The sequence below is a fragment of the Brachionichthys hirsutus genome, chromosome 6 (assembly GCF_040956055.1).
Source record: "Brachionichthys hirsutus isolate HB-005 chromosome 6, CSIRO-AGI_Bhir_v1, whole genome shotgun sequence".
Taxonomy (NCBI): Eukaryota; Metazoa; Chordata; class Actinopteri; order Lophiiformes; family Brachionichthyidae; genus Brachionichthys; species Brachionichthys hirsutus.
The window spans coordinates 436,303-461,315 of NC_090902.1; the positions used below are offsets into that span (position 1 = coordinate 436,303).

The 25,013-nt window shown below is 51.5% G+C and overlaps 2 protein-coding genes across 2 annotated transcripts; one reads left to right on the top strand and one right to left on the bottom strand.

The window, feature by feature from the left end:
- Nucleotides 1-241: 241 nt before the first annotated feature.
- Nucleotides 242-8,528, top strand: slc44a1b (solute carrier family 44 member 1b). Its single transcript, XM_068740192.1, has 15 exons — nt 242-265; nt 646-735; nt 1,479-1,621; nt 1,842-1,978; nt 4,405-4,498; nt 4,574-4,743; nt 4,819-4,908; nt 4,988-5,130; nt 5,200-5,386; nt 5,460-5,628; nt 5,735-5,891; nt 6,240-6,323; nt 6,398-6,535; nt 7,517-7,753; nt 7,951-8,528. The coding sequence occupies exons 1-15, from the start codon at nt 242-244 to the stop codon at nt 8,350-8,352; spliced, it is 2,265 nt and encodes a 754-aa protein (XP_068596293.1). The 3' UTR covers nt 8,353-8,528.
- Nucleotides 8,529-14,116: 5,588 nt separating this feature from the next.
- On the bottom strand, nt 14,117-24,240 carry tbc1d2 (TBC1 domain family, member 2). The gene is given in 19 exon segments (XM_068740162.1): nt 14,117-15,539; nt 15,765-15,886; nt 16,123-16,308; nt 16,395-16,515; nt 16,605-16,792; nt 16,869-17,069; nt 17,756-17,867; nt 17,947-18,119; nt 18,271-18,381; nt 18,713-18,823; nt 18,892-19,161; nt 19,239-19,501; nt 19,802-19,908; nt 19,998-20,118; nt 21,450-21,558; nt 21,637-22,301; nt 22,347-23,128; nt 24,006-24,099; nt 24,102-24,240. Coding segments are annotated over 19 exon segments (4,077 nt in total). The 3' UTR covers nt 14,117-15,337.
- Nucleotides 24,241-25,013: the final 773 nt, after the last annotated feature.

Here is a 25,013-nt window from a genome sequence, read left to right on the forward strand (position 1 = left end):
CTCAGCGTAAATCCCGCTCGGTTCGGTAGTCAGAGGACCGTGGTTGGACCGGACTGCTCCGTCTCCGCTCCGGGATCGGTCACCGGGATCGATCCGTTCGGGCTGAGCGCGGGGGGGCTGTCCGTCTCGTTGCCCCGCCTGTCGGGCTCCAGAGCCCGCCGCTGCTGAGCCGAGGCTCCGTGAAGCTCCGTGAAGCTCCGTGAAGCTCCGTGAAGCTCCGGGAACGTTCACCCTGACTGCGATGGGATGCTGCGGTAGCACGGAGGTGAGAGCGGCTCGGTTCGGCTCGGTTCGGCTCGGTTCGGTTCGGTTCGGCTCGGCTCGGCTCGGTTCTCCTTCAGCAGGGCCCCGGTCGGTTATTGTTCCTCATCCGGTTCCGAGGAACAGAGAGGGCCGATTCAGGATTACAGTCGGTAACGGTAATCCGATGATCTGCTCGCAGGCGCCGTTCACGTTACCGGGCCCGTTCCCGGTCGGAGCGCGCGTCACGGCTTTGTTATTGTGCCGCTCCGGTAAACACCGCGCTGAAGATGAGGACGGAGCCGAACCGAGCCGAACCGACGTGCTAGACCCGGTCCGGTCCGGTCCTGCAGGCCCGGCTCTGGTCCCGGTGTGACCGTGCGTGTGCGCGCGCTTGTGTTTCAGAGGACAAAGAGAGAATGGAGACCGCTGGAGGACCGGAGCTGCACCGACCTGCCCTGGTTCCTGCTCTTCACCGTCTTCTGCGTCGGCATGGTGAGACCCGAACCGAACCGACCCGAACCGACCCGAACCAACCCGACCCGACCCGAACCGAACCAACCCGAACCGACCCGACCCAACCCGACCCGAACCGAACCGACCCGACCCGACCCGAACCGAACCAACCCGAACCGACCCGACCCAACCCGACCCGAACCGAACCGACCCGACCCGACCCGATCACTGATCCATAATCAATAACGCGCTGGAATTAGCTTAAGATGCGTGTTTAGCACAGCCTCAGCACCGCCTTAATGATCGATCTGAACGGTTAATTATTGATTGACGTGACGTCACAGAGGTGAGACTTATTGTTGAACACATCAATAACTGATAATAAAACAAAGTCAATCACACCGGATTGATCGATCGATCAGTTTTGATGTTGTTACCTTTCATAGATGAGTAATGAAGGCTGATCGATCGTGGTGCTTTCAGGGCGACTGGGACACTTCAGCTCTCTGGACGCAGGTGTGACTGGTGGAAAGCCACCGCGCTAGCGATGATGTCACTAGAATGACATCACAGGAGCCAGGATCAATATCGATGCCGCATAATCAATAATCTAAATGCGACTTTCAAATCAAGATTGTGTCGATTGGACTGTTTATGTCTCATTTGGAACCGAAACCGATTTGATTATTGATCTGATAACCTGAACTAATCGTCAATGATGCCCGACCGGCTCTGCTGGGACCAGTTTGGACCAGAACCCACTAAGACTGTCCCGCCTGCAGGGCTCCATCTGCGGCTTCACCATCGCCACCGGCGGCGCCGCCCGCCTGCTCTTCGGCTACGATAGCTACGGCAACACGTGTGGACAACGCAACCAGCGGCGGGACGGCGTCCAGCTCAGCGGCCTGGACCACACAGACAGGAAGTAAGTCTGGTGACATCATAGTTAGGGTGGTGACATCATATAAACGAACACACTACTCCAATCAGCTCACTGCTTTGCTCTGATTGGCCCTTTCACGTTCAGCTATATAACTGGTACTACTACAGGTACTACTACATGTACTACTACTGGTTCTACTACTACCAGTAGTAGTACCAGTGCGTGTGGCCTTCACTGACCTCGGGGGCTTTGTGTCCTGCAGGTTTGTCTTCTTCCTGGATCCCTGTAACATCGACCTGGTCCAGAGGAAGATCCGGTCCACAGCTCTGTGTGTCTCTCTGTGTCCCACAGAGGAGCTGAGGACCTACCAGGACCTCAAGCGGTTCGCCATGCTCAACGGTGAGGTCATCACCCGGTCACACGCATGAAGGCCGGAGACACCGGGGTTGATGGGAAATGTAGTCGATGACTCAATCACAGCTAACGGTGCTTTCAAGGCTGGAAATGAGACGGAAATGAGGGACGCTGTCCTGCAGCATCTGTTTGAGACGGAAATGAGGGACGCTGTCCTGCAGCATCTGTTTGAGACGGAAATGAGGGACGCTGTCCTGCAGCATCTGTTTGAGACGGAAATGAGGGACGCTGTCCTGCAGCATCTGTTTGAGACGGAAATGAGGGACGCTGTCCTGCAGCATCTGTTTGAGACGGAAATGAGGGACGCTGTCCTGCAGCATCTGTTTGAGACGGAAATGAGGGACGCTGTCCTGCAGCATCTGTTTGAGACGGAAATGAGGGACGCTGTCCTGCAGCATCTGTTTGAGACAGAAATGAGGGACGCTGTCCTGCAGCATCTGTTTGAGACGGAAATGAGGGACGCTGTCCTGCAGCATCTGTTTGAGACAGAAATGAGGGACGCTGTCCTGCAGCATCTGTTTGAGACGGAAATGAGGGACGCTGTCCTGCAGCATCTGTTTGAGACGGAAATGAGGGACGCTGTCCTGCAGCATCTGTTTGAGACAGAAAAGAGGGACGCTGTCCTGCAGCATCTGTTTGAGACAGAAATGAGGGACGCTGTCCTGCAGCATCTGTTTGCTGTTTTGACCAAAGACTCTCACGGATATTTCATAGACGTGTCTGAGAACTGCGTTAACTTGTGGAAAAAGGGAAGAATATGTGACCTTTAAAGGTTAACGAGTATCAAGGGTCAAACTATCAGGAGTGTTGCTTTCAGGTTCTCTCTGACAATGGGCAAATTGAGTGATATTTAGCTAGCATTGATTGATGTTCAGTTGAAATATAGGTGTAGAAAATATAGATTTGTTTGTTTGGTCACACTTTGAAGTTTGATGAATATGCTAACTTAGCTGGCTGGTCGTGAGCAGTTGGTAGCATAGCTTAGCATATCAATATAAGGCCGAGCCTGTAGTGTCAGTCCTATTGGAAAATGAGAGTTCCTAAAAACATCTACCTGCTAACAGCTACCCAGTAGCATTGACTGGGTATTGACTACATGCTAACAACTAGCCAGTAACAGCTACCTGCTAACAGCTACCCAGTAGCATTGACTGGGTATCAACCACCTGCTAACAACTAGCCAGTAACAGCTACCTGCTAACAGCTACCCAGTAGCATTGACTGGGCATCGACTACATGCTAACAATTAGCCAGTAACAGCTACCTGCTAACAGCTACCCAGTAGCATTGACTGGGTATCAACTACATGCTAACAACTAGCCAGTAGCATTGACTGGGTATCAACTACATGCTAACAACTAGCCAGTAACAGCTACCTGCTAATATGTTCCTGTTAACATTCGTCCGTCATGCTAATACATTTTTTTCCCAGTCTTTACACTTATGGCGCTATGCTAACATATCAATGCTAACATCCACCAGCAGATGTTAGCGGGCGGATTACAAAACAATCCAACAAGAATCATCAATAAATCATTAAATGTTTGATAAATATTTGTTAAAAGTCACGTGTGTGTATAAATCGATAAGAAGTGGTGATGTCACAAGCTGCCCGGAGCTGACACAGCAACAACAAACAGCACACACACACACACACACACACACACACACACACACACACAGACGCACACGCAGTAACAAAGGCAGCATTAACGGGCGTGTGGTTGGTGCCAGTTAGCGCTGTTTGTCCTCCGTCATCCTCCGTGTTGATAACCTGACATTTGGCCCGATGACATCATCACATCTCGTTTAGCAGCCATGTTTGTTATGAAGAGAGTCGCTGTAGCGTGAATACACAGAGGAAGCGTTTCACCCCGAGTCCTGTCTGTAAGGCTGACAGCTAGCAGCAACATCCTGAGAAGACAAACAACTGGGCACAAGTTTAATGAGGACGTGGATAAAACGCTAAACGTTTAGCTACAGCTAGCAGCAACATCCTGAGAAGACAAACAACTGGGCACACGTTTAATGAGGACGCGGATAAAACGCTAAACGTTTAGCTACAGCTAGCAGCAACATCCTGAGAAGACAAACAACTGGGCACACGTTTAATGAGGGCGCGGATAAAACGCTAAACGTTTAGCGACAGCTAGCAGCAACATCCTGAGAAGACAAACAACTGGGCACACGTTTAACGAGGACGCGGATAAAACGCTAAACGTTTAGCTACAGCTAGCAGCAACATCCTGAGAAGACAAACAACTGGGCACACGTTTAATGAGGGCGCGGATAAAACGCTAAACGTTTAGCTACAGCTAGCAGCATAAGACTGGAAGCAGGAGGCAGCATTAGCTCATTAGCTTTAGCATCGCGTGTCTGCTGTGACATCATCAGGCGTCTGTCTGTTCCAGGCTCAGAGCTGTGTGGCTACGACCTAGCAGCTCATAAATATCCTGGTCTACCTGAGAGGTTCACCAAATGTCCCAAACTACCCGTCCCACCCAGGTACGTCCGCGTCCCCCCCTCCGACACCTTCCCGTGGGTGTCCCCGGCGTGACCTCTTTGACCTCTGTGCTCCAGTAAACCCCTGCCGGTGTTTAACCGCTGCACGCCGCTGGACGTGTCCTGCTACGCCCGGTTCGCCGAGGCCATGGTGACGTTTGTCGGCGACGACGGCGTCGTCCACCGCCTCATCGCCGGCGTTGCTGCCAGTAAAGAGATCATCGTTGGCCTGTGCTTCCTGGCTCTGGGTGAGGACCAATCATCATTCGGTCAGTCCACACACCGCGCCCGCCTGTGACCTGTGACCCCTGCCCACCTTCCAGTCCTCTCCATGACCCTGATGGTCATCGTCCGCTACATCTCGGCCGTGCTCGTCTGGATCCTCACGTCTCTGGTCGTCCTGGGATCGCTTGGTCAGGTTACTTCCTGTTTACGTCTGGACCCAGCCGGCGATCAGCTGATCCTAAAATGCGTCTGTCCCGTCTCCTCCAGCGGGGACCGGCGTCCTTTGGTGGCTGTACATCGACCACCGTCTCCATGGAAACGACAGCGCCGCTAAGGAGCCGGAGGCGGAGGCCGGCCGGGACAGTGGCCGGGCGCTGCTGGTCTACGCCGCCGCCTCCACCGCCTTCACCGTACGGGACACCGTGCGTCCGGCTCCTGATTGGCCGGCGCGAACCAGCTGACCGGCCCGTGTGTTTCAGGTGGTCGTCCTGCTGCTGATGCTGTTCATGAGGAAGCGGGTGGCGCTGACCGTCGCGTTGTTCCGCGTGGCCGGGAAGGTCTTCCTGCACCTCCCCCTCCTCGCCCTGCAGCCCTTCGTCACCTTCCTCGCCCTCCTCGTCTTCTGGGTCTACTGGATCCTGGTTCTGCTCTTCCTGGGCACCACTGGTCTGTCGGGCTCTTCAGGCGTCACCGTTCTGGTTGTTCTGGCCCGTTAATGTTTGTGTGTGGCGGTCTGCAGGGAACCCGGTCCAGAACCAGGAGACGGGTCTGACGGAGTTCCGGCTGACCGGGCCTCTACAGTACCTGACCTGGTACCACGCCGCCGGCCTGGTCTGGATCACGGAGTTCGTGCTGGCCTGTCAGCAGATGACGGTGGCCGGCGCCGTGGTCACGTACTACTTCACCAGGTGAGTCCTGGCCTGCACAGAACCGGGTCCGCCAACGCCACAAACAGGGTCCGGATCAGGGGGCGGTGGTCTTCTGTTCCAGATCAATGAGGACTCTGTGTTTCAGGGACAAGAACCGACTCCCGGTGACCCCCATCCTGTCCTCGGTCCTGAGGCTGGTCCGGTACCACCTGGGTACCGTCGCTAAAGGGTCCTTCATCATCACACTGGTCAAGATCCCGAGACTCCTCCTCATGTACATCCACAACCAGCTCAAAGGAAAGGTACAGACACACCTGGGTCCGCTGGTCTCCGGAACCAGGACCCGTTAGAACCCAGCTGTCTACTCAGCTGGGTTCCTCTGCAGGTGGCGCTAGACTCCAGGTCTCAAGGTGTTCCACCCACCTCGTTGTGGTTCCGGTTCTGGAGCCGCTGGTCCGGTTCTGGAGCCGGTTCTGGAGCTGGACCAGGGGAACCTTGAGTGGTGCAGGTGTTCTCTCATTGGTTGAGCACAGGAGCCAATGGCGCCCCTTTAGTATCCTGACTGGAACGTCCATTGTTGCTATAGAAACCACGCGAGTGGTTTTTACCTGTGTGATGTCATTGATCGCCCGATGATGTCATCGCCTCAGGAGAACGCCTGCGCTCGCTGTTTGCTCAAGGCTTGCATCTGCTGCCTGTGGTGTTTGGAGAAGTGCCTCAACTATCTCAACCAGGTAACAGCCGGGCCGCCGCGGGCCCTCCTCCCCGTCGCCATGGCAACGGGCTCACCTTTCTCCTCATTTCCCAGAATGCATATGCGGCCACAGCCATCAACAGCACCAGCTTCTGTACGTCAGCGCGGGACGCCTTCGTGATCCTGGTGGAGAACGCGCTGCGCGTCGCCACCATCAACGGCGTCGGAGACTTTGTGCTCTTCCTGGGGAAGGTGAGGCGCTTCGGCCCGGATCCGAGTGAGTAGCGCCCCCTACAGGCGGCAGAGCCAACACATATTTTAGACAGATACTGAGTCCAGACCTCGATGTCTCTCCGGTCAGGAGGAGCCAAATAGCAACAACAAGGCCAACCTGGAATTAGCCCCGCCCCCCTCCCAAAAAAACAGGGGGCGTCCAGTAAAGTCAACATCTGAAGCAAAAACAGAAAATCCAAAAGAGTTGCGCAAAACTAAGAATCGAAATGAACAAAAGGGCAGAAGGTTGAATGTTGTGTTGGAACTGGAAATATCCCAGAGGCGGGATTACTACTACTACTAATACTAATACTGCTACTACAACTAATAGTACTGCTACTAATACTGCTACTAATACTACTACTACTACAACTAATACTACTACTACTGCTACTACTACTAATACTAATACTGCTACTACAACTAATACTACTACTACTGCTACAACTAATACTACTACTACTGCTACTACTACTGCTACTAATACTACTACTACTGCTACTACAACTAATACTACTACTACTGCTACAACTAATACTACTACTACTGCTACTACTACTACTACTAATACTGCTACTACAACTAATAGTACTGCTACTAATACTGCTACTACTACTAATACTGCTACTAATACTACTACTACTACAACTAATACTAATACTAATACTGCTACTACAACTAATACTACTACTACTGCTACAACTAATACTACTACTACTGCTACTACTACTACTACTGCTACAACTAATACTGCTACTACTACTACTACAACTAATACTACTACAACTAATACTACTGCTACTACTACTACTACTACAACTACTGCTACTACTACTACTACTACTAATACTGCTACTGCTGCTGCTAATGCTAATGCCAATGCTAATGCTACTCGGGCTAACAAACCGCTAACCCAACTCACCTCCCGTCGGCTGAAACGCGTCCTTCGTGTCTCCTCAGGTCCTGATCGTGGCGTCCACGGCGTTCGCCGGCGTCCTCCTCCTGAACTACCAGCGGGACTACGCCGAGTGGCTGCTGCCGCTCGTCATCGTGTGTCTCTTCTCCTTCCTGGCGGCTCACTGCTTCCTGTCCATCTTTGAGATCGTGGTGGACGTCCTCTTCCTGTGCTTCGCCATCGACACCAAGTACAACGACGGCACTCCAGGGAAGGAGTTCTTCATGGACAAAGCTCTGATGGTGAGCCAGCACAGATCCACAGATCCATTCAGATCCATTCAGATCCATTCAGATCCATTCAGATCCCAGACAGGAAGTCAACACGGGAAGGGCTAGCTTTCACAATAAAAGCCCTGCATAAACTCCTGATCATGCATAAATTATTCTGTTATTTCCCTCGTGGCCCCACCTCTCAACGTGTGGCCCCTCCCCTGCAGGAGTTCGTGGAGAGCAGCCGGCGTTTGGAGCGAGCAGTGGAGCGTGGGCGGAGCCGAGTGAAGGAAGTGGCGTCCGAGGGCGTGGCGATGAAGCCCATGGTGAGTGACAGCAGAGGGAGCGAGGCCGGACTGGAGAGCTCGTCAGACGAGGTGTGGACGGGGCTGGATATTGGTGGGGAAGAGTGGGCGGAGCTTCAGGAGTTCCAGGTGTACTACCTCCTTGTCGGGGTGCTGGTGGACTGGGTGCTGACGGAGCAAGGCGGCTTCGTCCTCTGTCTCAGCGAGGACGTCGTCCTCTTCCTCTGCGTCTACCTGCCCACTTCCACCCTCTTCCTGTTCGTTAGCCTGCTGCATACACCAAGCCACGCCTCCTCCAGCAGCAAATCTGTGCTAACATGCTAACGACGTGTAGTAACTGCTGCATGCTAACAGATGTGTGCGAATGGGCACATGCTATCCTACCTCATCATCGTCATCATCATCACCATCTTCATCACTTGAAACTGAACTCTTTATTGACTTTCTATATTTTTACGTTTATACCTTTTAAATATTTTGGATTTCTTTTGCAGCCGTCTTTATTTTCCTGTTGGCCGTTCTTTTTTTACTTTCTATTCTTCAGAGCGTACTAAGTTATTATTATTTACTTTATGTATGAGTATTATTTAAATCATGATTTCTCACCATGGTGCTTTCAGGACTCAGCAGATATCAAACATTCTGTTCTTCTGATGTTTACATGTTTGTTATTAGTTGTGTTGTGTTCAGGTTATTGAAATAAATCCAACGTTTGATCAAAATGTCTGCTGGGTCCTCACCTAAATCATCTGCTGCTGCTGGAGGCCTTCACGTAACCATGGAGATGTCTAAAAGAGGATTTACTGCGACAATGATAAAAATAATAAACATGTTTAATTGCAAATAGCACAAAGACAAGACGACAGATTTTGAATTATTTGTTCATTGAGAATCTGATGTTAGTAACACGTCACTGCATTAACCCAGACAGGATTCTGCAGTGACATCACTGCATTAAACCAGACAGGATTCTGCAGTGACATCACTGCATTAAACCAGACAGGATTCTGCAGTGACATCACTGCATTAAACCAGACAGGATTCTGCAGTGACATCACTGCATTAAACCAGACAGGATTCTGCAGTGACATCACTGCATTAACCCAGACAGGATTCTGCAGTGACATCACTGCATTAAACCAGACAGGATTCTGCAGTGACATCACTGCATTAAACCAGACAGGATTCTGCAGTGACATCACTGCATTAAGCCAGACAGGATTCTGCAGTGACATCACTGCATTAAACCAGACAGGATTCTGCAGTGACATCACTGCATTAACCCAGACAGGATTCTGCAGTGACATCACTGCATTAAAGCTGAAACCCATTAGAAGAGCCAATCAGCCAATCAGAAGACAGACTTAATCAAACAAAGGTTGTCTTTGTGCTGCTTTCAGTTAAATGTTGGATTTACGTTTTACAGGCAGCATCACGATATGTTCCTTCCTCACTGGACCAATGAGTCGAGGTTCTGTTTGGGGGTTCTGGTCTTCAATCCTACGACCTTCCGATTGGTCTGACAGCGGTCTCAGCACCTGACTACCCATGATCCTTCACTCTTCCTCCATGCCGTCTGATTAACGGCTGGTTTCTGTTTCAGGCTCCTGGGACGAGTCCAGCGTGACCAGAATCAGGCTTTGGGACTTCTTAGAAGCCGACAGACATTCCAGATGTTTATTTTTACCAACGTGTGACATGTTTACTGCGGTTCCACTCCAGGGAGAACGATATTTTAATAAGAACCTAACAACGTAACGAAGCACTTTAACGAAGCGCTGCAGATTTTAGACTGGCTGATGCATCTTTTCGTAGCGATGTCGTTTTCTACCGAACTCAAGCGTCCCTGAACTCACCGTCTCCGCTCACGACGGGACACCAACTGGACTCCATCAGGACCAGGACGGCCGTGATGTCATCGGGGTCGTGGACAGCAGCCAGGCGGCTCCACGTCTGATTGGTGGATGAGATCTGTGGTGTCACAGGTCAGCTGATTGGGTTCCGTGTGTGTGAGAGACCGATGGGAGGCATTGATCAACATAACTGATCAATTATTATCTGTTGGATCCCTGGTCGACTGAACTTTGACCTGACCTTCTGCTCCACGTGTCCCGGCCTGTAGGAATGTGATGTGATGTCACAGAAGCAGAAATCTGATTGGCTGTTGACTCCTGGCCAGTTACAGACGCCACTAGACATGTCGCCGTGTGGGCGGAGCCGCTGCTCAGAGTGACTGCTACGCCCTGAGGGTCATGTGACCAATAGGCGTGGCCAATTGAGCAAATCTGCTGCCATGTTGACTTGCAGCTGCAGATGATCAATGATTGGTTTGATCGTGTTTCTATTCGATCTGAATTGTGTCCAGTCAGCTGGTTTAGAACCCAAAACAGCGCCTCCATCAGGCGGTGGCCGGGTGCTAAGCTAATAGCTATCTGAATGTGTCCAATGCTTCACGCCACCTGATTACACCACCCTCAGGTGTTTACTGCTAATGAGCTGTTAGCATGCTAACGCTACGGACGAGAGGCGAGGTACATCCCGGACACGTCGCCAGCGCACACTCACACCAATGGGCCGTTTGTAGGGATCAGTAAGCTGCATGTTTTTGGAGGAACCCGGAGAACATACACGGAATCGAACCCAGAACCTTCTTGATGTGAGGTGACAGCACTACCCACTGCACCACCCCAACCAGTTAGTGTTTCAGGCCCAAATGATAACTTATCTACTACGCAGAAACCAAGCTAGCGTCGCTAACTGAAAGTAGCCCATTGAGACGTTAGCCGTCGTCAGTCACGTGACTTACCCTGGAGATCGGGGCGTTTGTGACGTCACCTGAGCTGGTGAACGGTAAAGGTGGAAGGTCAGCATGTTCGCATTAGAATCCAGAGAGGGCGGCGGCTGGGGGACATGTGGGCGGAGCTTCTCGAGGCGATGGCTCAGTTCAGTCAGTCAGCAATAAAACAAAGAGCGTCACGCGACCACGTCGACCACACGTCTTCCTGTTTGCTCAACACGCTCGACAACGTCTCAGACAGGAAGTTCCTGGTCCGACACGGAGCAGCCGACTGGCCAACCTGAAAGGAAGGTTGTGACCACATGCTCGGCAGTCCACGTTTGTGTTCATGTTAATGAGGAGCTAATGAGCATCAAGAAGCTGCTCCAACGGCAGAGCGGAATCATGCTAATTAGCGCCGTAGCTTCTGCTCATGCAGCCTGATGACGGTGGAGCTTCATTCTGAATATAGACTGTATAGCAGCAACGCAGGTAGAGATGGGGGCGTGGCATTTTGACTGTCATCTGTTAGCAGCAGATAGCAGCTAACTCATAGAACATGGGGGGGGGGGGGCACCCACCAACAGGGATGCTAAATCATTGCTGAACTAGTCGTTGACACTGCTGTGCTACAGGCCACACCCCTTCCGCTTGCAAATGCTAGCCTGCTATTTAAACTCGGAGCAGAGCGACGTGACGTCGTTTGCTAAAGCCGACGAAACGCCGTCATCGCCCTGACTTTAGCAGCGCGTCCCGGGAGCATGTCGGCTAATTGCACTAAAGATGGAGTCGATTCGACGCCGGCGTCAGTTTAAAGTCGCTGTGAAGTATTTAGACGAAGTGTTTGTAGCTCAGATGTTAACGCACATATTCATGTTCAAACCTCCCTAAAAGGAAAATACTCCAACTGAAAGTTAAAGTTGTCCCAAAAACCTTTAGACGTGTTTAATTATGGGTCATGTGATCGCTGTTGCCGGGCAGATTAACCTGCTGACTGCAGGAGCTGAACGGTTTTGTAACATCAGTTAAATGTTAAAAACACACACACTAAAATCTTCATAGGCAAAGATTTCTTGCGTTTACACCAACCGACCACTAGATGGCAGCCCAATAACACTCTTCTTTCAACTGAGGCAAGAAGTTAGCATGTAGTGCTACTGTAAACAAATTGATACCGTCTGACACGGTATCAATAGATAAACTAGTTTCGATCATTTCAGATCCGTCATAAATCACGTGATCCGGTTCTCACCAGCTAGTTTTACTGAAACGTCAAAAAATTGGGTTCCAAAATCAGTTAAATCTTTAGGCAGTCACTCGCTTTTACTTAGTTAAAAACATATTTGATGATAGGGTCTGCTCCGTGTTTATGTAGCTGAGTTTCAAGTAGCATAGAAATTGGTATCTACATTAACAAGTCAGACATTAGCACGTTAGCTTAGCCAGTCAAAACATTTACATCGGATGGTTAGTTGGTGTAAATGTGTAGTAATTACTCATCTCTACCGAAGAATAAGCATGTGGCTAAGCTAACCTGAACAGCTCCACAAACACTCATGACCTTTTATTGTACAGAAATCAAACTGACTGATCCAAATAATTAATAGAAACACTGATGATAAACCATCATTAATATTAATATCGATTATTGTGATAATCCATCTGATGTATTGAACTGAGTAACAAAGCTTTTCAGCTCCTCTGCCACCTGCTGACCAATAATCGTCTTATTTTATCAAATGTAACCAATCAACACGCAGAGGAAACGCGCCGCCTCCTTCATAGCGGTAGTCCTAAAGGTGAGCTGTAGGCTAGGGACACTCCAATCACGATGTTTAGACAGATAATACCTATTTTATGTCATCACATACCAGGTGAACAGGTCGACATGATTCAAAAAATGCATTGAGAGAAATTATGCTAACTGCTAGGTTGTAGAGCATAGAACCTGCTAGCAGCAGCGTCTTATCACAAGATCAAACCAGCTAACAGGCCATCTTTGTTGCTTCGCTATGTTGACAGCCTAACAGTATTATCAGAACCATGTCCGTGGCTATTAGCGGTAGCATGCCTGCTGTTTTCATTCAGGTTAGTCGCAGGTCTGAGCAAAATATGTTTTCTCTCCGACGTCGTAACAGTTCCATAAACGTCTTTGGTGTGTCGGACACAACGATGCATCATCTGTATACAGACTAAAAAACGTACGATGACCTGGACTGCATGAATCCTGTCTTTAAAAAAAAAGAATCAAATCTGACTCCTGTTTTGAGACCAAATCAGTGAAACTAGTCTCGCCAGTTTCACGAGTAAAACTTTATTCGTTCATGTTCTTTTAAAAGCATCACAGATTTGTCTCGAATCCACTCGTCTAGACTGTTGTTGCCTACATTAGCACAAACCACCGTTAGCTAGCTGTTGGAAGTGAGGAAGCGTTTTGTTATCAAGCCAAACCATGTTTTTTTTTTTTTACCTTGGTTCTTCCTCAAAGTTACAAGAAATATATTATTTGTGAAATCTCATCTCTACAACTGCTGAGCTAATCGCTAATACGCTGGCCTAGCATTAGCCTCAGCAACACATCGACTGGAGCGTCGACTGGAGCGTCTCTCCCTGTAGTGAGTCACGTCGTGATCAGAATTACTTTGAGAAGGTTAAATCTGCGTTAGCGTTCGTCCGGCCCTGATTGGAACAGACGACCAGCTGACATGGTAGCGAAGATGGCTGCAGGTCCGACGCACCCTCGCTGGGCGATCAATCAGCTTTCAGATTGACGAGACTGAAACCTCCTGATTGACGTTTAAACGGGACTTTTTGCCGATGCGTGAGATTAACAGGTGTAACACTAGTCGTTAGGTTTCCTCTGCAGTGAAGTTAAACAACTTGTTCCTTTCTTATGGGTTGACTTTTTATATTTATCATTTCTTATGTATATTTGTTTTTTAAGAAAAATAATAAAATAGAAAATTTAATTCTGTGTCTGAATTTTTTGTTTTACTTTATAGAATAACTGTTTTATATGCTATGCAATTATCACGAGACACTCGGGTAGCAACTACCGGCTACTTTGATTAGCAATTAATACAATGGCACCTTTTATGATTAAAAATGTTTGTCTAATTCCAAAGTATTTCCTTTATTTCCCAATATCTGGTTTAAGATATAAATCAATAAGATTTCTGCTTCATGTTTGCTTATAAATAATGATTTCCTCATTACTGTTTTTCTCTCATTTTAAACTGAGATTTGCTGTAATTCTATCTGTAAATGTTTTGGATTAACATATAGACTAAAGACGAAACATTATTCAGCACTTTAAATATTTAATATTCTGGAGTACAATAATATGAAAGACAACAGAGCCACTAGAATATTCATCTGTTTTCATCTAAACAGAAACCTTTAACAACCAAAAGTAAAATAGGTTAGCTTATGCTAGCATCTGTATGACTTTTTCACTTGGTAATTCTCCTCGACTATTAACATGAAGCTAACAATGCTAGCCGAGTAAATGGAATGACACGATAATTAGGCAAAGAGAACATGATATTAACATCGTTAAGTAGACCCCTGTTAAACATGATGCTAACTTACACTAGCAGGTGAGAAAAAGGCCATGTTTGTTAGCCAGATGTTAAATAAAACATTAGAAAGTTGCTAATATTTTATAAAAGTGATAAAGCTTTGATTTGATGTCGAGTTCGCTTGTAATTAAAGTGAAAATATGTGTGAACAAAGAGTATAAAGACAATTAATAAAATATGTTAATTATTCAGGAGTGTTTGGAACAGCTTCCGGTGCGGCGTTGTTGCTAACTTCTAAATGGATTCTGGTACCTGGAACTCTAAACTAAAACGTCACTCCAGTTACAAAACAAAAGCTGCCAACAGATCTGGTGTCAGCTGGAGAAACTGTTTTCACACGGAACTCTTTACTGAGTCTGATATCTTGTCTAACATGAAGAAACTGATGGTCATGTTAGAGGACCCGCTAATGTTAGCTGCAGAGCTAGCAGCAAACATGCCCCGCCACAGAGAGCGACTACAGGGGAATTATCTTCTAGATTAATTCAGTGTTTGACCTGGTTAGCGCCCCCTTGTGGACCGGAGGACCAACCCTGACTGCCATGTAAAAAGCCAGGGATCAGTTTTTTCACCACCAGGTCAAAACTGGAAATAAAAAGTGAAAGTGAGTTTTAGCTAAAGTTTACAGTCTTGAACAGAAAAATAAGGTTGCCGTGTTTCACACGTTGTGCCAAGACTTTCCGTTTTCTTTGTTTTATGTGATAATAAAATCTACAAACATGACATTTCTCTTTGTAAGCATGTTTGAAATGTTTCTATCGTCTTTTTCAGGAATTCCTAAAAGCATATAAAGCAAGCCTGGCCCTTAGAGATCATATTAATACCTAGCAAAGGGAAAACCTATCCCATAATAAGATGTGAGCAGCATCTCTCGTAACACTGTCACTTCCTCGTTCACCGTTCGCTAAAGGCAAAGATAATGAGCTGATAAGATGATGAACCTTCGGTGGGGTCACAGCTCCTCGTCATCCTCGCTGGCCGCCACGTCCAGCTCTTTGTCTTTGCGTTCGCTGCTCCCCGTCACGAACGCCTTCTGCCGCTCCTCCAGGTCCTGCAGCTCCCCCTGCAGGCGGTCCAGGTGGACCGCTCGCCGGTTCCTCAGCAGGCGCCTGGGGAAGGGGTTCATGTCGGTGAAGGCGATGTTGGTCAACCTCCTGCACAAGCAAACAGGAAGAGGTTCACACGCGAGATCTGGAGGGCGTCGTCCTCACTGTGAAAAGACCTCGTCAACGGAAGCGGGCGGAGAACCGGGAACACCTGAGGAGAGGACGCGTCCTCACACCGATACCACCAGCAATCGGTCTCCAGACACCAGGTGAATCTTTACCTGCCCTCAGAGCAGGAGACTTTACCTCTAATGACACCAGGTGAGTCTTTACCTGCTGTCACAGATGGTCTTGGTGAAGAAGCGTAGGTACTGGTAGATCTCCACGCTGTCGTTGATCTTCAGGATGTCGTCTTCTTTGTATTTAAAGACAGCCAGGGCATACCTGAACATCACCTGCAACACAGATCCACAGGTGATCCACCAGGAGCTCCAGGTACCCTTAAAAACCAACCTTAGTTGGAATGTAAACAGAAACAGACACATTATCGTCATTCCTGTGCTCAACAACAAACACCACGTGTTTAAAATGAGGCATCGAGTCCATCAAACCAGGTGTGCTAAGCAGGCATCACCTGTAGAGAGTTCAAACACGGGTCTTCCTGTGATCGCCGTGGTGCGTTCAGGCGTACCTTGGTGCCCTCGTACAGGAAGGCGTCCCACAGCGGCAGCAGGATGTCGCTGGGCAGACTCTCCACAAACACCACCAGGAACCAGTTGAAGGTGACGAGAGACACGTCGACGCCGTGCTCGTCAAAGTGAGACGCCAACCGCGGAAGCTTCTCCCCCAGGAAGTCCTTCAGCACGCGCTGGTCGGCCTGAAGACACACCCCCCCGTCCCTTCATCCACCCGCAGGCGAGCCGGCGAGCGGGCGAGCGGGCGAGCGGGCGAGCGGCTCCTCACCTGAGAGGCCAGCAGGCTCTTGGTGTAGTAGTCCTGAGGCATGATGATTTCCACCACGGCCACCAAACACCAGAAGGCTTCTTCCTCACTCTGGAGGACGAGCAGAGAGATGGCCGCCAACCTGAGACACAGGTGGTGCCACAGGTCATGTGACCAATCAGAGTAAAGGCTATGACCTCATGACCTCATGATGATGTGATATGCCAGTACCTGTTCAGACCCTGGCAGTAGCCAATAGCGGGACTCTGCCAAGAGAAAGCCAATAGGATCCGGCGGAGCTGCTGGAGGGCGGGGCTAGAGGGTGAGGAGAAGTGCTGATTGGTCGTCAGAGTGCGATGGAGGTCCAGCTCGATCTGCCTTGAGGCGGGATGAGGAGACGTGCGACCCGTCTCACACAGCTGGAGACGGGCAGCCGGATGAGTCCCGGGTTCGGACCAACCAGGTGGACCGGCACGCATCATGTGACCCCCGTACCTGCTGGTAGCGCTGTGGGTGGAGCTCTCGGATTGCCCTGGTTCTGGTTCGGACCATCCAGCTCCACACCTGCTGGCGGTACTCCTGGGGGATCCCACCCCGCACCAGGCTCTTGAGCTCTGGTGAGGGGCAGAGGTTGTCGTCCGACCTGCCAGCGAGGTACTGAGCCCAGCGACTCAGCAGGGGGCGCTCTACGCTATCCTGCAGAGAGAATCAGCCAGAGCGTCTGAGGGTCCAGCAAGGTTCCGATTGATACCCGATAAAACCTGCAGACCCTTCTCCCCCTTGTCCCTCAGGCCCATTTGTAGTCCCGCCCCCTGACCATGAACAGACCGATCAAAAAAGAGGAGTGATGTGATTGGAGGTTTGATCAGGCAATCAGCATCAGCTGTGAGTCTAAATGTCTACGGGTCTACAGGTCTACGGGTCTACGGGTCTACGGGTCTACAGATCTACGGGTCTACAGGTCTACAGATCTACGGGTCTGCGGGTCTACAGATCTACGGGTCTGCGGCTCTACAGATCTACGGGTCTACAGGTCTACGGGTCTACAGATCTACGGGTCTACAGGTCTACAGATCTACGGGTCTGCGGGTCTACAGATCTACGGGTCTACGGGTCTGCGGGTCTACAGATCTACGGGTCTGCGGGTCTACAGATCTACGGGTCTACAGGCCTACGGGTCTACAGATCTACGGGTCTACAGATCTACGGGTCTACAGATCTACGGGTCTACAGATCTACGGGTCTACAGACCTACGGGTCTACAGACCTACGGGTCTACAGACCTACGGGTCTACAGATCTACGGGTCTACAGATCTACGGGTCTACAGATCTACGGGTCTACGGGTATACGGGTCTACAGGTCTACAGGTGAGGGCCCCACCTGGTGCAGTAGGTTGTGTGAGCGGATCTCCAGCGCCTGAATCTTGGCCAGCAGCTTCATGTCCTCCACCTCGTAGTCGGGGATGATCTTGAAGCCGTACTCATCCCGGTCACTGAGGACAACAAGCTCAGGTGAGGTCCTCCATCCAGCAGGCGGCCCCGTTGTCCCGTTGTCCCGTCCATCCCACTCACCTGGCCCGGTGCAGCTTCACAACGCTCTTCACCTCTCCTTTCAGGGCGTCCTCGATCATCTTCTGGACCGTTTTCCGGTGGATCGGGTCCAAAGACTTGGTGTCCTGCAGCTGCCGCAGGACACCCAGGTAACGGCTCTCCACCTGACAGTTACTGGCTTCCAGGTAGGCACACTGCAGCCAATCAGAGAAGAGGGAGAGCGCTGAGTGTTCCCAGGTGGACCCAGACGTCCCAGTGGACCCAGTGGACCCAGTGGTCCCAGGTAGACCCAGCGGTCCCAGGTAGACCCAGGTGTCCCAGTGGACCCATTGGTCCCAGTCTCACCTTCACCATCAGATTCTTCTCTTGCTCAGAGCTGTTCCTCCACAGTTTTGTCAGCTGGTAGATCTCAGAGTTCAGAAACTTGTTCTGGGTCTTGTACGCCTCGATGTCGTCCTGGAGACGAATCAATATCAACAAACGTGTGTGATCAGAAAGATCAATCATCTGGAGGATTTAATCTCAGCAGGGTGACTCTGAAGGTTCTGATCAAGTTCTAACGAAGACTTTGGAGAGGGGGGGACGGTCCAAAGATTCTGGACGATCAGGTGGACCCAGAATGTTTTTAACATTGTGGGAAAATCAATAGCTCAGATCTAATAACAATGATTGGAGCAGCATCGGATCCATCAGATTCTGATCTGGATCCAGGTCACATCCTGGACCTGGTGTTGCAGACTGCCCCCTGTGTCCACACTGAGGTACTGCCATCGATTGATGGACTCACCTTGAGGTCCTCGATGTCCTGCTGAAGCTGCTGGAAGGTCTGAAAAGACGAGACCGATCGATGCTGCTCGGACAGAACGGAGGTCACATGATCAGACAGCTTGATGATCACCTGACAGGAAACAGCAGATCAATAATCACCGATGGACTCCCTCTGGCCCCGCCCACCGGCCCCCTCACCTCCTGCTTGGCCTTGGTGGTCTCCGTCAGCAACCGGACCTCCTCCTGCAGCTCGGTCAGCTGAGCCTCCTTGTGGATCAGGGTCCTCCTGAGGGCGTCTGCCTCCACCGCCGCCCCCTGCAGGCGACCCCGCAGGTCGGCCGCCTGGCGCTCGCGGTGCCGCAGGAGCTCCAGGCGCTCCTGCTCGCCCGCCTCGGCCAGGAACTCTGCACAGGTTCTCTTCTCCAGCTGAGACGCCTCCAGCGCCTTGTGGAGGATCCAGACCAGCTCCTAGGGGGGGCGGGACTCGGTTTAGTCCTCTCGCCATGTGGGGAAGGTTCGTTCAACCCGGATCAATAACCGATCACCTTCTGTGCTTTGACCTCCTCCATCAGCATCTGTTTCTCCTGCTGGAGGCGGGACGTCCTGTCCGAGGACGAGGACGAGGACGAGGACAGAGTGTCTCGTCGGAGAACCTGCATGCTGCGAGTCTTCGTCTTCCTGCTCCAGGTGTTGAACAGCGAAGGCGACTCCCTGCCCTCACTGGGAGACGGCCCACTCGGAACGTCGGCCAATGAGATAGGAGGGGGCGGAGTCGGACACTCAGCGGGAGTCCTGGGTGATGGAGGGACTAAAACCAGAGACCGGAGATAAAGTAAATGTAGAAAACATTAAGGATCAAAGTGGAGAGTGACGAGTCCAGAACGCGAGCAGAACCAGGACCAGGACCAGAACCAGGACCAGGACCAGAACCAGGACCAGAACCAGGACCAGGACAAGAACCAGGACCAGAACCAGGACCAGAACCAGGACAAGAACCAGAACCAGAACCAGGACAAGAACAAGAACCAGGACCCGGACCAGAACCAGGACCAGAACCAGAACCTGGACCAGGACCAGGACCTGGACCAGGCAGCTGTTCTTCTGGTACCTGCGGCGCCGCTGCTGTCCGTGGGGCTCCATGGCGGCGCCTCCACGTGAAACACGCTCTGACTCCACTCCTGAGACGGCCTCTTACAAAGAGAGCGGACCGAGTTCCTATGAGCAGACACAGAACCGGGTCAGTCCAGACCAACGCCACGTGAAGCCCAGTGGCTCATGGGAAATGGTGTTCAACGTTCACTCACTGGATCTCGATGAGCGGGTGTTTGATGGACACGTTGGCGAGCGGCGAGCCTTGTAGCGACACGTTGGCCGCCTCCTCCCCCACCAGGCCCAGCGGACTCTCCAACATGGGCAGGAAGTTGTCTGCAGAAACAGGAAGTAGAATTCAGTCAAATCATGAACGTATCGAGTTTCCAGGTCCGGATGCAGCTGATGCCGATTGGCTGACCACGCCTCCAGCGTGCTCCTCTGCTCTGATTGGTCCATTCAGGTTCAGATATTTTTGGCTCTCATTCTCCAGACGGCGCAGATGTTCAGGAAGCAGATGCAAATCAACAGGAAGTGATGCAAATCAACAGGAAGTGATGCCAACAGACCGTCAGGTCAGTCTGAACAGCGAGGCTCAGGTAAGGCAGTCCTGAACCCAGATCTGTGTGAGCCAATCAGGAAGCTGCAAACTCAGTCCAGGTACAAACGACACCACCGTAAGCAGGGAGCGCCCGCAGTGACTCATCGCCGACACGGCGAGCAGGACGAGTCACGACAGGAGCAGCATACCTGAGAACCAGGTGAGCTGCTCCTCAGCCACAGGCCGGCAGCGATCACGTGACATCATGAGAAACCTGAGTGATGTCACAAATATTAATGATGTGGGCCGATGTGATGGTTGATCAATAATCAGTTATCGTTGATCATGTCGTAATTCAATTCTCAGTCCAACAGGATGGGGTCAACCCAACGAGAGGAAACGCATCACTTCCTGTTTCCCGCTGCCCCACCCACTCATTTAGGGGGAACGCATCACTTCCTGTTTCCCGCTGCCCCACCCACTCATTAAGGGAGAATGGGCGGTTCCTCACGCAGCTGGCGTGCGCACGTTTCCGTTGATCAATGTACCGAAACGTTTAATCAGCCTCGCACACGCTCCTCTAGCGCCTCCTGCTGGCTAGTACCGGAGGACAGCAGGCCTCACTCCTCTAGCACCTCCTGCTAAACGTTTTCCCGCGCCTCCACCGGAGTCACACCGGAGTCACACCTGTTGGGGGATCGGGCGTGTGTGAGGCCCACGCAGGTATAATATCCTCCTCCTGCTGCAAAACTTTAACGAACGTTCTTCCTGTAACGGAGCAGCCAGACTGTTCTCAGTGAGTCACTTTGAGTCCTGCCCTCGCCTGGAGGGAGGATTTCACAGCTTTCCCACAGAGCAGGAGGAGGAGGAGGAGCAGGAGGAGCAGGAGGAGGAGGGGGAGGGGGAGCAGGAGGAGCAGCAGGGTAATAATACCCACCCTGGATTAGCCCAGGGAGGAAACACCACAAAGTCCCATCTGAAGGAATCCGATTATTACAGGAAGTGACATCACACAGTCGAAACCACACACCAGGAAGTAACCAGTTAAACCAGTAGCATCATCATCATCATCATCATCATCATCGGCTGGGATGGATATCATCAACGGAACCGGTGGAGCCCTCACCTGCGGTGTTCTTATTGGTCGTCTCGGGACAGGTGGACCTCTGCCTATGCTGCCAGCGTTTAACCTGAAGCTGCTGCAGCCAATAGAGCATCAGCTCCTGTGTCACAGCCTGTGGGGGAGGGGCAAAGGTAACGAGCCAGCCAGGTGTTAAGCTCAGGCAGGTGAGACGGCCTCGGAGGAGCCCTACCTTCAGAACGAAGGTACGCTCGGGCGTCTTCATGTGAAAGGTGCCCCTCTCGGCCTTCAGGGGGTAGCTGAAGGTGGCGCTGCAGAGCTCCACCCGGCCCAGCGGGACCACGTCCTGCGGCGTGCGGAAGTAGAACAGCTGGTTGTTCCTCCCCTCGTAGGCGAACCAGCGCAGCTTCCACGTCCTCAGGGGCCCCCCCTGCTTCTGGAGGAAGCCGCACAGTTTGGGCTCTTCTGACTGAGAGGCCAGGGGGCGGGGCCACACTTGGTCAGAGAGCCACTCCATGTTGCGGGGCGGAGCTTGGAACGGCGGAGCCACGGATGGCACAATCTGTGGAGGGGACGGGAGAGGCGGTGCCGGCTGGGCGCCACGGTGACGAGGAAGAGGAGGATCCTCATGGAGTTGAAGACGAGGAAGATCTTGGTGGACTTCCTGCTTCTCAGAGGGGGTTGAACTGAAGTTCTCTGGAGGAGGATCCTGGTTCTGCATGTCCAACCCAGAGGATTCTGGTCCCGCTGGAGGCGGTCCACCCCGTCCTGGTTCAGCCTCGGTCTTCATCTTTCTTGACGAAGGACAACGCGACCGTTGTTCCTCCTTTCGTAGCTGGTCTGGTTTTGATCTGGAATCCTTGTTGGTGCGTTTGAGACTCAGGAGGTCCGGTTCATCTTCGTGGGTCTCTTCTCTGGAGCGCTGCTCAGATTCTTGGGTACCCTGCTGAGGGTCCTTTTGACACTGGGGGGTACTTCCGGGACTCCGGCTAGTATCTTGGTGACTTCTGCAGGTCTCTGCTGGACTCCGGCCGGTCTCTAGTGGACTCTGGCCGGTCTCTAGTGGACTCTGGCCGGTCTCTAGTGGACTCTGGCCGGTCTCTGCTGGACTCCGGCCGGTCTCTGCAGGACTCTGGCCGGTCTCTAGTGGACTCTGGCCGGTCTCTAGTGGACTCTGGCCGGTCTCTAGTGGACTCTGGCCGGTCTCTGCTGGACTCCGGCCGGTCTCTAGTGGACTCTGGCCGGTCTCTAGTGGACTCTGGCCGGTCTCTAGTGGACTCTGGCCGGTCTCTGCAGGACTCTGGCCGGTCTCTGCTGGACTCTGGCCGGTCTCTAGTGGACTCTGGCCGGTCTCTGCTGGACTCTGGCCGGTCTCTAGTGGACTCTGGCCGGTCTCTGCAGGACTCTGGCCGGTCTCTGCAGGACTCTGGCCGGTCTCTGCAGGACTCTGGCCGGTCTCTGCAGGACTCTGGCCGGTCTCTGCAGGACTCTGGCCGGTCTCTAGTGGACTCTGGCCGGTCTCTGCAGGACTCTGGCCGGTCTCTAGTGGACTCTGGCCGGTCTCTGCTGGACTCCGGTCCCGAGACCCGGGTACACTGCGTGACCCTTGACTCTGCCGGCTGTCCTCCTCCGAGGCTGAGATACGATCAAGCGTCTCCTCATTAGCGAAGGCAGGAAGCGGGTCAGACGAGGGACTTCCTGCCGAGCCCCTCCCATCCATCCTCCTGAAAACGAAGAGGAGGACGAAGAGCAGAAACTTGGTGAGACTCGGTTTGGACCCGTGAGACCACGACGGCCGCCGGGTTCCTGATCCACATCGACCCGGCGTCGTTTGGGTCGGTCCGTTAAAGAGCAGGAGAAACTTCTCCGACTGCGACGTCACAGTACGAAAACGTGCACGAGCGTGCGTGCACGAGGCGTGCACGAGGCGCCGCATCCGCAGAAACAGAGAGTAGCAACATGTCAGAGTACTACTACAGAGTACTACTACAGAGTACCACTACCGCGTACTACCACAGAGTACTACTACAGAGTACTACTACAGAGTACTACTACAGAGTACCACTACCGCGTACTACTACAGAGTACTACTACAGAGTACTACTACAGGGTACTACTACAGAGTACCACTACCGCGTACTACTACAGAGTACTACTACAGAGTACTACTACAGAGTACTACTACAGAGTACTACTACAGAGTACTACTACCGCGTACTACTACAGAGTACTACTACAGGGTACTACTACAGCGTACTACTACAGAGTACTACTACAGAGTACTACTACCGCGTACTACTACAGGGTACTACTACAGGGTACTACTACAGAGTACTACTACAGAGTACTACTACAGAGTACTACTACAGAGTACTACTACAGAGTCTACTTCAGCTCCAAATACTGTAACGACAGCAGGAAGCAGCAGGATCCAACCTGCGCGTTCATTGGTTCAATCTCCCGCAGGTGATCAAGCTGATAAAACCGCAGCCAGGTGAGTCTGGAGAGCACGTGATCACCTTATATCACGCGCGCGCGCACACAACCCCCTACACGCGCGCGCGCGCACACACACACACCACCGTGATAGAGAGCGTTTACCTGTGGGGGCGTGGCTTGAACCCACCTCGTCGGCTCCGGATCCTGTTTGAAGTCAAACTGCTTCACGGCGTTTCTTCTCGTCTCCTTCTAGTTTTCTCCTTTCATGTCCCCTCTTCTCCTTCTCCTCCTCCTTATTCCTCCTCTCCTCCTCCTCCTCCTCCTTATTCCCCCTCTTCTCCTCCTCCTCCTCCTCCGCGTCCTGCGTGGAGTCCGTCTCGTCCTTCCTCTTCCTCATCCGTTCCTCCCGCCGGGAACACTCCACCTCTGCTCATCAAGACAACGTCACTAAGCGCACCATTTCCGACACGTTTCAAAATAAGAGCTGCTTTTCACAATAAAACGGCGACAGAAGGGACGTCGTTCTGACGTCATGAATTTTAACTGCGGGGGTGATCGATGACGGTCACGCTCAGAACTTTATAACTTTATTTTTATAGTACTTTCCAACAACAGGGTGATTGAAAGTGCTTTACGGGGAAAAATAAAAGCATTAAAACAAGAAAATAAAAGCATGCATAAAAACAGGAATATAAAAGTGCAAAATAAGAGACACAAAATTAAGGAAACATTAAGAGGGTCTTAAAGAGTAGCATTAATTCCAGAGATGTTTCACCCTCGTGTTTTATCTTACAGGCTTTAAAAAGCAGGAGTAAACAAAACCAGTTTTAGGTCTGGATTTGAAACCCGTCAGAGCTGGACCAGACCTCAGGTTCCAGGGTGTGGAGCATAGGAGCTGGGTTCTGATCTGGGACCCTGTCCCTGATGATCTGGGGCCTGGGCGGTCCAAAGCGCACCAGCAGATCAGAAATATAAACCAACCGGAGTGATGCGATCCTTCTCCTGGTCTTGGTGAGGATGTGGGCAGCAGCATTCTGGATAGTCTTCAGGCTGACCTGGTCCTCATGTGGCCGTTAAAGTTCAGGTCAGAACCCATCATGACCCGAGACTCTTAATGCCAACGGCTGAAACGGATCTTTGTTTAACTGAAGGAAATCTCGCCCCATCCAG